We start from the raw sequence: 12,925 nt of genomic DNA on the forward strand, positions 1-12,925 counted from the left end.
AAGTATGTATGATGATAAAATATTATGGTTTTAAAGAGAAGAAGTGTATATATATATATATTTATGTGAAGTTTTGTATAACAGTCTCGGCGATGCTGATGACGAAAATATATTTTCAAGATTATTATCACAAGTATCCATTAATCAATTATCCATTTTCAATTATCTTGAAAATAAATAGGCCTAATTAGGCCTTTGACAAATACTACCAAAATTGCATGATTTAAAGCCGATTAATTATTCTAAATTTCAACACAATTTAGCTTTAAGCTTTGTTTCCATTTGAGTGTTTGATTATGGAAACATTGCCTTGTAAAAAGATGAAGTACAAAAAATTGGCAGAAGTGACAAAGACTGGGACAATGGACGGTCAAAATGGCCAATGAAGTCTAAAAAGCTGTAAATTTTCCTCAGTGGCATCTTCTTCTTCGTTAATATTGTGCCTGATAGTTCTATGGGGGTATTCTGCTGTATACAAAGATTCTAAAATGAATGAAAGTTACTTCGCGACCACCAAAAGAACAGATCCACTAGTTCTCAATATTCTTATCGTAAACTCTAATGTTCTTAATGCAGGGGTCGCGGAAGCGGGAGGGCTGGGGGCTGCAGCCCCCCCCCCCCCCCCCCCCCCACACACACACTTTTGGCTCTTTAAAAAAAAAAAATCTTAAAAAAAAAAATCGAAAAAAAAAATCGTAAAAAAAATCACAACACCCATGAATTTCAATTTCCAAAGATTCCGCCCTTAGATTCTTCTAAGCGGGGGGGGGGGGGGGGGGGGAGGGGGGAGGGGGGGGAGGGGGGAGGGGGGAGGGGGGGAGGGGGGAGGGGGGAGGGGGGACCTTGATACCAACCCCCCCCCCCGGTCTCGCAGCCCCCCCCCCCCCCCCAAACTGAAAAACGTTCCGCGGCCCCTGTAATCCTGTAATGGGTCCAATCAGGGAGGTGTCTCTTTCCACCTCCCTGGTCCAATAGAGGCACGTGTAGTGAAGTACACGTCGGGCAATGACAGAACAGTGTAAAGGAGATATAAAAGGAATTTCACCAATCTCAATCTCTTTGAAAAAATTATACACATGACCTTGGCCGCCATGCTTTCATGACGAGCTTTAGGCCAATTGTTCTTTCAAAGTTTAAAAAAGAAATGTTTTTGTGTGTATTTGTGCATTATTGAATGTGTGCGTGGGTGTATGCGTGTGTGTGCGTGTGTGCGTGTGTGCGTGTGCACGTGTGCGCATAGTATGTGCAACGTTCTCTCGGGTGTGTGTGTGTGTGTGTGTGGGTGTGCTTTTTGATCTTGGTGAATCAGAGGATATTGGGAATGGGATTTGATTTTAAGAAGAAATATTCTTGCATGAAAGATACCTATACATACCTATATAATACTGATTGTTTTCAAAACAAAACAAGACAAGTTGTGATCACTGTGACAAAGAGTATTATGTGCTGACTCAGTGATTGTCTTCGATTCAGCCATGATCGAAATAATGCCTTAGCAACGATCTACTTTTTGTCCAATCTTCTGATATTTCAAAAAGACGTGTAGAGGTCAAATAAATGCCAAGGCCTGGACAGTTGGAATTAAAAAAAAAAAAAAATGATAAGATTCAGAATAAGTTTTGAATTAAAAAACAAAAAAACATCTTCACACTCGCTTTATGACAATGACAATTATCTTTTGTTTGTCACCTAAACCTAGGGTCTATGTTGACCGAAAGATGAGAAAAAATTGAGAAATTGTCTCAAGAACATGCCTATCTTCCGGTGAATGTCGATATTGTGAAGATTTTTGTTTGTTGATATACCAGGGGCGGATCCAGGAATTCCGTAAAGAGGGGGCGTGTTTACAAAATTAAAGGGGGGGCGCACGCACCCCTCCCCCCATTTTTTTCTTTTTATTTCTTTTGTTTCAACAAAAAATAAAGGGGGGGCGTGCGCCGGCTGCGGTCCTCCCTGGATCCGCCCCTGCATACGCTTCTTGGTCGTTTGTTGTCGTTGTTGTTGCTGTTGTTGTTGTTGTTGTTGTTGTGGTGGTGGTTGTTGTTTTTGTGGTTGTTGTTGTTGATTGCTGTTGTTAGTTGTTGTTGATGTTGGTTGTTTTGTTGTTTTTTTTTTTTTTGTTTTTTTTTTAACCATCGTCAATGGTTCCACAGTGCACATACCAGTATACAAGATCAGCCTCTCACAGCTGCTGGACAGTGGTGATGCGGAGTGGTGCGGAAGCAAGCCCTTTCATATTTGCTGCCTCCATTTTGTTTAGAAGACCCAGGGGAATGTTATAGCAATCCATGACTGCTAGAAGCAGCGAACGCCATTGAATCGTACGGAAACTAACTGCGCATGTTTCATCACACGTGTGTAAATGCGGGCATGGCAGCTAATGAAGTACACGCTACCGAGACCTTTTTCCTGAAGTTTCTTTGTCATATGGTGACTTTATCTACACATTTTCAAACAAATAGAACTGTTTACTGTCATAGACTGCAAAGATGAGTGAGAGTGAAAAATCTCTGGAAGATTTCTTCGCGAAGAAGAGCAAGAAGAAAGGAGGGAAAGGGAAGGGCAAAAAGTTCACCACCAGCGATGAGATCGCGAAGAAACTCGTCGAACAAGACGTAGCGCCCAGTACGGGGTCAACCCGGTATGGGCAGTCATCCAGTTCCACAGATTCAGGTTCTTCCAAGAAAAAATCTGAAGAAAGCAAAGACGACAAAGGCGGCAACGACATGGATATGAATTATCGTTTTAAGGTGAGAAACAATGGCACCTATGGGGAAACTATGGTCACAATGGTATTTAATTATGAATTGATTTTACTAGACTAGATTCATTTTTTTATAAAATTTACTGTAAATTTATTTTGATTTTCTACATTTTAAATTGAAAATGTAATTGTCATGATTCATGAATGCCACTGTAATTTTAACTATACACAGCCCAGTCGCCGCTGTACATTGTCGCGTAGCGTATTAACAGCGTCTGGTCGGGCTACTGTAATTTATACTTACAAAACATGTAACGTTAAGCTGTAGGGCCTATAGTTATAAATTTAATTTAGTGTGAACTTACAGTTTTAGGCCCAAACAAGTATTGAATAAATAGACCGTCATCTAAACCTGCCAATGTCAAGATCTAGAATGCTGAATTATCTAGATATGGATCTAAATTCTTCAGATTTTTTTTTTTTTACAGTATGCTATCTAGATCTAGATGTAGTTTGTAATGTACAGTTGATGTTAAATAGTTTCTGGGTTTAATTTATTATTTTTTTATTTCTATTGAACTTCATTCCTTGCAGCAAATGATTAGAAATTAGGATGAATTATGAAAAAAGTGATAATGGTGATAGAAAGTCTTTCATTTTGCATTATCTTAACTTTCTTTTAGGATGTAGAAGTCTTAATCATGCTGAAAATGTTCTGTTCTACTTTGTTTTACTTGAGGCAGTGTAATTTAGATGACAACTTCTTCTTGCTTGTGGTCTTTCTGGGCCCCATTTCATAAAAGGTTGATACGATAACTCTTGCTGGAATGGCAATTGTCATGGTAACGACAAGAATCCAGCTTCCTGATTGGCTGTTGCTATTGGAAGTTGCCATTCCAGCAAGAGTTGCCATCCTAACATCTTTTATGAAACGGGGCCCTGGTCTGTCAACTTATGTCCTATGCAGAGGCTGCGTCTTTCAGAAATTCAGCCAAGACCTGGCAGCAGGAGTGAGGCTATGCCATGGAGGTCATCCATTCCAGGCATTGAATTGTGCAGTCTTCCACCAGGTGGTACTGCTGTCTACTTCCCCACAGTCTCATCTGTCTGACTCTGAAAGCTTCCGCTGGTGCAGGCAGGCTTGGAAGCGCCCGACTCCAGTGCAAGTTGGTTCAGGCGACACCAGTCCTTTTGTAGTAGGTTGTAGCAAGGAAGATTGGATGTAAATGGCAGCATGTTGGTGAGGCTGCCTGCAGGCTGTTGTTCCTTCCATTTGTTGTTGAGCCAGGCTTTCCGGCTGAGGTTCCTGTTCTCTGAGGAGAGGGCTTGTTCAGTCCCAACAAAGGGTTTCCTGCTTTTAAGATGTTGTCTAGTATAGAGGGAAGACAACATACATATGTAGGGGATGGTAATCTTCTGTGGCAGCAGTAAGTGCTACCTGTCCTATGGTGGCCTCGCTTCTACATTGTAAGGGGATGGGGTGGGATGCCTGCTAGCACAGGGAGCTGGTGGGTAATAGTTGGTTTCAGGCAGCCTGTGATGGTGCGGAGAGTAGAGTTGAGTTGAACATCCACTCTCTTAGTGTGGCAGCTGTGCCCTCAGACAGAGACACAGTATTCGGCTGGAGCGTAGACAAGGGTGAGGGCAGTGGAGTGAAGGGTGGTAAGATTGGCTCCCCAGTCATGGCCGCATAGTCTGCGTAGAAGGCACACTCTGGCAGATGTTTTCCCAGCTACATTCTGTGCGTGGTGACGGAATGTAAGTGATCAGTTGAATTTCACTCCAAGGTAAGTTGGAGTGGCACAGAAAGGGAAGTTGGTTCCTTGGAGTTTGACTTGGAATTGGCGGTCTGCTTCCTTTTCAGGTGGAACACAGACTCTGGAGATGGTCTTTTGTGCATTGAGTTTCCACTGCTGTTGCGGGTGATGCATTGTTCAATACGGCCCCATGCTCGCATGTGGTTGTAGCCATGGTCCGTGGCCGGAGTCTCTGCTGGATACAGTCTCTTGTGAGTGTGACAAGCCTGCTGCGTACAGCCCACACATCAATACACAATGCAGTAAGCATACAATCATTATACACCACCAACATAAGATGAAATAAACAATTTTTTATGCAACTGATTGACAAATTGCCCTACATTGACGTGAACAAATTGTCAATCAGTTGCATAAAAATCCTCTCCACGGAAGAATTTCATGAATTTGAATTTAAGCATAATTTCTGGATATGCTACATACAATGTACACGTACACCGTCCAAAGATGTGTATTTTAGGTTAATGATGTCATCTTATTCTTTCCTATTATGCAGGATGATGATGAGTGGACAGATTTTCATGATGACTCACAGAAGGATTACAGTGGGCTGAAAGTTCAGGCCCTTCAAATCACGTAAGTAAAGATGTAAGAATGTAAATTATGTTATACATGTAGTTTGAACAGGGGAATCATGAATTCCAATTTATGAATTATGCGAGTAATGTATCTAGGGCCAATTATTATTGTCATTAATCAAATTGATGCTTAGAAATGTAATTTTCCAGGTCTTACCTTGATGTAATTGACATTTACTTACCTATAAACACCCTGTACATACTGTGTATGTGTTATGTAGGTTATACAGTATAATGGGACAAGCAAGTGATGAAAGTTTGGCAGATCATGGCTTGGTCAAGAGCCCTTTTTGGTCATGCCCAAAATTTTAGTGCCAGAAAAAGTTGATATATACAAAATCATATCAAATGACATCACAGGTTTGAATGGTACATGTAGTACATTTAAATCTTGCTACAGTTAAACTCGCATAAGTCGATCTTCTCGGGACTGAGCAAAACACATCGACTTAGGCGAGTTTCGACTTGTGCGTAAGTCGAAAAAAATCGACTTACAGTTACACAACGCGTACACATGTATAATGTACATGTATGTTGTCTACTCTGGAGCCGAGAGCTGGAGCGGTGTGCCCGATATTTGCCCTTCAGCAAGACACTTTATCCACATTGAATATTACCGTTATTCATTTCCAAAATTGAGAGCAAACATCTGACATTTATTCTAGCATCTTGTGGAGCCGATTGTTACCGCTGTTCATTTCCAAAACTGAAGGCAAACATCCGGCTTTTTTTTTTTTTTTTTTTTTTTTTTGGTGGTCCGGCGTGCGTTTTTGGTGACCCCGGTCGCATATTAACCATTCGCGAAATCGTGATTCGATTCGCGAAAAGACTCCGCTAAGTATATATATAAGGCATAGATCGCTACACTCGGCAGGGGTGATACGTTGTCCTTTCACCAGGTCTGGGTAACGGAAACCAAAATCTCGCATGAGTTCTTGCGTTACCTGTCGTTAATGTCAACGAAACATCGTTGATTTGCGCTTGGGATCGTTACTCATCGTTACTACAAACGTTAATTTTCCCGATCGTTAGTTTGCGTTAATAACGACTCAGGTGAATCCGCTTGCGTTAATGAAACTTTAATGTTTATTTTGACAGTGATTTATTACACAATAAAATCTTATTCGACTTAGGCACAGTGAATTCAATGGTTTTTCCGTGAAAGTGTTCTTGGAATTTCATCGACTTAGGCGAGTATTCGACTTAAAAAATTCGACTTGTGAGTGAATTAATACACGTAAGTCAATGGGGAAAAATCGGGACTTTTTAAAATCTTTGACTTGCGCGATTATTCGACATATGCGACGTCGACTTAGGCGAGTTTAACTGTATATAAAGTAGTGTAGTAATGCTGGATGGGTAATGCTTTAAAATTATCAGATAATGAGAGGTACATGTAGTAGGGATGACAGTGGCAGCTATTCATTCATATTTCCATTTTGGGAAGAAACTGAACACCTGCCATCAAACATGACGTGTTGATGTCATTCATCTTGTGGAAGTGATATTTTAACCTGTTTCTTCCGCGATGCTCCCAGAAACTTCAAGGCGCCCCCAATGAGGTTTCTTTTGTGCACCAACAAAGAACAGACAGGTTAACCCGTTGAGGACGGACTGATTTTACTACAACACGCATTTCCCATAGACACCCACCCGAGTATTCTCGGGACTCGTCCTCAACGGGTTAATAGTCTGTGTGTGCGAAAGCAGTCCAAGTAGTACAAATGTATTCCTTTTTTGAGGGTCAAGTGCATGTGCCATCGAACAATGGCAAATATCGAATGGACATGAGATTATGAATCGAGCATGTGCTGATGGGTTTTCAAACTCTTGTTATACACTATAAGGGCACCCAAATGTGGTCAGCAAAAGTCGAAATCTAATGAGCTCAGACTCCATTGCTATGTACGTCTACATATGAGTTTTATAGCAAATCAAGCACACTTCTATACAGGAAAAAAAAAAAGTTATAGAAGGAACTCTAAGGAATGGGTTGAAAGTTCAGGCGTGTAAAAAGAAGAGAGAGTTTGTTGAAGTAGATTGACATTTGTGATGTTTTCTGATCCACAGAGATGACCCTGGTGAGGGAGAGGAAGATGAGGAAGAGGTGGATGAAAATGGAGAACCAATCAAGTCCAAAGGTCAGGGACAAAGTGGGCCATGGAATAAGAACACTGAACAAGTTCAACCATCTCAAGCAGTTGCTGCTCCCGCTGCACAAGAACCAGGTAAAGTCTTGAAGGTGCATGATGTTTGCCATCTACCTACCCTTGAGTCTAAGCATTTGAGAGCTTCCACTTATCTCACACAAATTTCTACAAATTTGCCAGATGTGAATGAGAAGGGCGTTAAGTTGCCACTAAAGCCATAGTGTTCACCCCCCCTTCTCATTCTCACCAAACGAATCATTTAAGCTCACTTTTCTCAGGCACAACATTCTTTGTTGCTATCATACGGAATAGGTGAAGGAAAGTGTTCACAGAATTTTTGTGGAAAGTGGGTATTTGCTCTCATGAGCATTGTGCAGTCAGTCATAACTTCAGGAATACAGTCATTTTCTTTTAGATAATACAAAGGAGAAAAATATGATATGAAAAGCACACCACAAAAAAGGTACAGATTGGTAGGAAGAAAGATAAAAAGTTTGGGTGACTTTCTCATAGCAACTTATGCAGTGAGAATATTTGCGTGGTTGATTTCTCTGCAGAACCTCCAAAGGAAGAGCCCAAACCAGCAGCATCGACTGGAAAGTATATTCCACCCAGTAAACGAGCTGCAGCAGCAGCTGCTAGTAGCCAGGTTGCATCTGGACCAAGTGCTGCAGCTCAAAGGATGGGGCGCAAGGGCAAAGCCCCGCAGATTAACAGTGAATTTGAATTCCCAACTCTAGCTGCAAGTTCAGAACTGGTAAAGCACAGGTGAGATACTTCAAGAAAAAGATCAGTCACATGACACGTGACGTCTATAGTGATGTACTAGGAAGGGCAGTCTTTTTGCCATTGATTCCATTGTCAGTGTTTTGTCAACCATGTCACCAGGCCCAGACCCTGCTCATGGGAGATTATTGAGGTTTGGTCTTTTTATATTGCATTTTCAATGCAGGACCATTATTTGTGACTGTGCATCCAGAAAACAAGAGTGTTCTTCTCTCTTGCAAAGAGTTGTTTATGACCCTGAAGTATCTACAGTTTAACGTTATATTCAGTTGGCTTCATGTTCATATTTCAAGGAATCACAGACACATGGAAGCTTCATCTTATGGTTAAATGTCAAAAGACTTCTGCTAGTAAAACTGATAATGATACCATAATATTGATGATGAGCATGGTATATGGAAGTTCAGGCAGGCCTCTAGCCATATCTAACAAAGATTGTAACAAGACAATAAAAATTTGATCTCTATTATATACAAGTTCACCAATGTATGCCCATGTGTTTGTGTTTGACACAGTAAGAATGTTCAAAATAAAAAATCTGCTCCAGCGTATCTCTGTGAATGTCCGTGATTAGCTAATGAATACAAGGAATTTCAAACATATTTCAAACTATTCTAGTGCTCATTATCAATGGTGTGAACATTTCTTCAAATTTTCAAATTCTTCAGGCATTTGCTGGCTCGATATGCTCTAGCAGCCTTTTAAGTAGTGTCAAAGCTCTCTTAGATGCAGTTTTTATTTATAAAGAGTCAAAAGTTGAGGTGTGTTCAGTCACTAAGGTTATGCAAAGGAGCTGATTCTTGAACCTCCCTGAAAAAACAACAACAAAAAACCCCATTCTTTTCATGGCCTTACAACAGGATATTAAGTCCTCTCCAATTTGGGCGGTGTTATTGCTTGTTGAGTAACAGAATAGTGTCTGCCTGATATTTTTGGAACCTCCCTGATTTTGATGTGTAAATGTTGTACAATTACAAAAGCTTGTGGCACAGGTGTGTCATTTTTGCCCACTACATGGGAGAAAAATCCCTGGTTGGTCATGCTTGCATGAAACCAAAATCTGTAGCCGAGAATAAATCTGCTCACCTGCCAATGCAAGAATGTTGTAAATTCAAATGGCATTGAGGTGGTAGTCACTCTATAGTGAGCCACTACTATAATAAACTCTCATGAATGCATTGATTATACAGTGTGCTTTCTTCCGTCATCAACTTTCAGTAACAAAGGAGAGGATGCTACATTCTCCACAGTAACACGGGGAGGACAGGCTGTGGACAATGCCAGCAGTAGAGGCCCTGACTTAGAGCTAGGAAATCGTTATGCAGCCCTTGGAGGAAATTGACACTTTACCTGTGAGGGAGAGAATACTAGGCTGGTATAATGTGGCCTAGAAAAAAAAGACATTGTCAAATAGACTGATATTTTTGTATCGTGGTGAGGTGCTAGAGACAGTGCAGTGAACACCTTCAGAGATACTGATGAGAGCAGGCAGAGTGTGATGATGAGGAGCATCATCTGCGGAGCGTTTCTTGTCTTTGGCTGCTGGGAGAAATGAAGACCTGACTTTGTGCTCTCCAGACTAGGCATTTTCCCCAGCAATGAAACCAGGATCCCTGGACCAGCACAGACCCACACTCCTCCCCCTGTATGTTTTCTGTTTGTTTGTTTGTTTTTTAAGTTATTTTTTTTCTAGCACAACTTCTGTGTAAAGTGAATGCCCTTGGTTAGGGATGTTATGATCTTTCCCATTTCCCCCATCAGAATTTATTCCATTTTGAATATTGCCTATTTAATGATGAAGTGAGGAAGCAGTATTAATTTTAGTGTATCAGTAGGAATACATGTCTTCGTGATGAATTCAATATTTTAGATATTTTCGTTTCAACAAAACATCTGGTACTTCTCTATCCAGAGCCATTTTCTAAGGGCCCAATAATCTCAGTCTCAAATGGAAAAAAAGGAAAAAAAAAATTAGTATGTAGCGAGCTGACATTTCAATGTCTTGTGGAATTAATCCAGATTATAGATGATATAAATATGATCACCCACCGAAAAAAAAAAAGAATATGAAAACCTTGGTGGAATTGAATTCTTACCTGAAGATCAACACTAAAGAGTTCCCCCTATCTTCAAGTAAGATTGTATGATGCTTGTGGTGTTTTACAGGATATTATGAATTGGTTAAATCAAATAATCAAAGTTTGGTAAATTTGGATTAAAATCACAGAAAGATCTTACAGGATATGGAAGTATCATTTGTGATGATAAATATTGTGTTAAAAAATCATCAGGAATTGAGTATGATGTCATGCTGTACAACTCTTGATCCAATTCGGAGATGTTTTCATGGGAATCTGTTTGTTTGTTTTTCATAGAAATAGTCCTTATCATCTCACCTCACAGTCAAGTGTCTTCAACAGTAATTTCAATTACACTGTGTCATGGTAAATATTGCAAGTACCAAGTACTGAGTATACTGTTGTCGTTTTGTTTCGTTTTGTTTTTTGTTTTGTTTTTTTGTTTTTTGGGGGGTTTTTTTGTTTGTTTTTTTTTTGTTTTTTTTTTTGGTGGGGGGGGGGTGTTGACAGGTGAATATGCAGGTGAAACCATTTTTATTTTGACAGTAAACAGGATTAACTTTGAAGAATGAAAACATGGTCAGAGCTGGTGGGAGGTTTTAACATAATAGCAAGTTCACTAATGCACGTTGGCTGTTATGTGTTTTGCTTCCCTGCATTTAATGCCAATATGTCTTACATTGTTTTGATAGAAGTGCAGTTTCATAATCAGATAAGTTGAGTATTTGTCTATTTTGATACTTTTGACATGCCATGTTGGTATTTATGTTGATGCTCTATTCCCATTCAAGTCAAATATTGCATTAGTTACAAATTTATCTTCACTCCTTGTAGTTTTATTAACTTTTGTCATCTATAAGTAACAAGAAATTGCTTTAAATTGTTCAATCTGTATCCATTTCCATGCTTGGGAGTGTTTTGGCCCAAATCCTTTGGACAGGACTGGCCCACTGCCAATGGCTACTCCATCACACATCTTAAGTAGGATGTGTTTAATACATGTACAGGACTTCATTTACTTTTGCAATATGTGGGTAGGGGAAAATTGCATTATCCTCTTGCAGTTCTCATACGTCCATCATATGAATTGTACTGTAGTAATCTTTATACAGTGTACTATCTGTACCAAGAAGAATGTAAATTGCTCCATTTTTGTTTATTCTATAGTCGAAGTACAAGTTTATTCTGTCTCAAAACAAGAACATAAACATTTCATTTTGGGGACTGTTAACACTCATCTCGTAGAGAATAAGCGATACATTAATTTTGAGTTTTACAGTTTTACTTCTTCTTCTTTTTTGTCCAGAAGTACAAAAAGATAAAATAAACAAACAAAAAAACAAGTTATGCCTGCAGGCAAATACTTCGCATTGCAATTGTACTTGTACAAGTATGTAACAAAAATTTCTCTTTCATGTCTATGAAATCAATCCTTGTCACTCTGATCATTTGCCTGCTTTTCGTTAGACATTTAGAAACTTCATCAATGTCCCATGCTACATGCACATACAACATGCAACACTGTTGCGTAATTAGAAATATGAAGTGTACATTGTTCGCTAAAGCCTGGCCAGAATGAGAACAATCTTTACTGTAGCAACAGTTATGATTTGCGTTCTCCTGACCTGTATTCTGCAATATAGGCCATGATGTGATACATGGTTAATGGTGATATTCATCCAAAAGTACTAAAAAGAAGAAATGGAGTAGATGGGGAGGATAAACTTTGCAATATTTCCCCAGAAATGAACAATGCCTCAGGGAAGAATGAGACACAAATGGATGGAAACTCTAAAGAACCATTAAAACTCAACAACTGAGTTCATCATTGTACACCGAATAGATGTATTTGGCACTATGAAGTCAACCTTGCCTTGTTTCACCAACCTTTAACCAAGGCGACCCTAGCCACCCTCTGAACTGGCCAAGATTTAAAGCAGGTGATGGTAAGTTGGGTGTGCAGCTCAGGGTGCCTTTGTCAAAGCCACAGTCCACCTTGCACAAGTCAAAAGACGGCAACATCATGCATACAGCGGGTGAGAGCTAGGATGTTGAATCTTTCTGCTGGACACATTGTCAATCAACTTAAATACAATGTACATGTATTACATAAAAAAGGCCATGCTTCAGTCATCTTTTTTTTTTTTTTTTTCATCTCAGTGGCTTTGACTTGTGTTAGGTTGACTGTATTTATAAAACTCTTCTTTACTATTCATAGACAATTATTGAAATGTGATTGTATTAAGAATATGACCATGTATGGGAGCATTGATGTATTGTGTTTGCATGTATTTATCTTTTTATGATTCAGACCTGAATAATGCTAAAAGATTATGCAACAGATGAGTGGGTTTGTTTTCTGCATTGATATTAACATGTTGAGCACCATGGTAATAAACCCCAAACATGGAGAACTCGCACTCCAGCTTCTGTCTCTTTGGTTTGGTATAACCCATTGTGTAAACTGAAAAGCACTGGAACTATATGGTGTGACTCAGCAGTTTGTAATTGGAACACACCTATTGATGGTAGAAGCAAATTGCCAATGTATTAAAGAAAAAGAAAAATGCAAAATCATTTAAACAAAATTGTGTGTGCAGTATTTGTGTTAATTATCTTGGTGACGTACATGAGGCATGAAATTAATGTATGTCTGGTACATGTATCTTGAGAGCAGAACAAGAAAGAAAGCGGTCATTATGATATGTGCATAGCTACAGTATGGTACTTGTAACAAGCTTTATCTGTTTTTGGTTTTTTTTTTGCATGATGAAGCAATACCATTTGGAAAGGGGAATTCCAGACTACTTAT

At 39.5% G+C, this 12,925-nt stretch overlaps 1 protein-coding gene across 1 annotated transcript; it reads left to right on the plus strand.

Moving 5' to 3' along the window:
• The first annotated feature begins 2,367 nt into the window (after positions 1-2,367).
• LOC140237695 (protein CDV3 homolog) lies at positions 2,368-10,508 on the plus strand. Its single transcript, XM_072317621.1, has 5 exons — positions 2,368-2,750; positions 5,018-5,097; positions 7,170-7,327; positions 7,807-8,017; positions 9,254-10,508. Exons 1-5 carry the CDS (start codon positions 2,490-2,492, stop codon positions 9,375-9,377), a joined length of 834 nt encoding a protein of 277 aa, XP_072173722.1. The 5' UTR covers positions 2,368-2,489; the 3' UTR covers positions 9,378-10,508.
• The last annotated feature ends 2,417 nt before the right edge of the window (positions 10,509-12,925 follow it).

This window comes from Diadema setosum, chromosome 14 (assembly GCF_964275005.1).
Source record: "Diadema setosum chromosome 14, eeDiaSeto1, whole genome shotgun sequence".
In the NCBI taxonomy this organism is placed as follows: domain Eukaryota; kingdom Metazoa; phylum Echinodermata; class Echinoidea; order Diadematoida; family Diadematidae; genus Diadema; species Diadema setosum.

What these genes read in the sequence shown, in the direction of transcription:
- LOC140237695 (XM_072317621.1), top strand. Translation starts at nt 2,490, where the DNA reads ATGAGTGAGAGTGAAAAATCTCTGGAAGATTTCTTCGCGAAGAAGAGC. An exon ending in ATATGAATTATCGTTTTAAG is followed by an intron (nt 2,751 to 5,017) that starts GTGAGAAACAAT and finishes CCTATTATGCAG; the next exon opens with GATGATGATGAGTGGACAGA. An exon ending in TCAGAACTGGTAAAGCACAG is followed by an intron (nt 8,018 to 9,253) that starts GTGAGATACTTC and finishes ATCAACTTTCAG; the next exon opens with TAACAAAGGAGAGGATGCTA.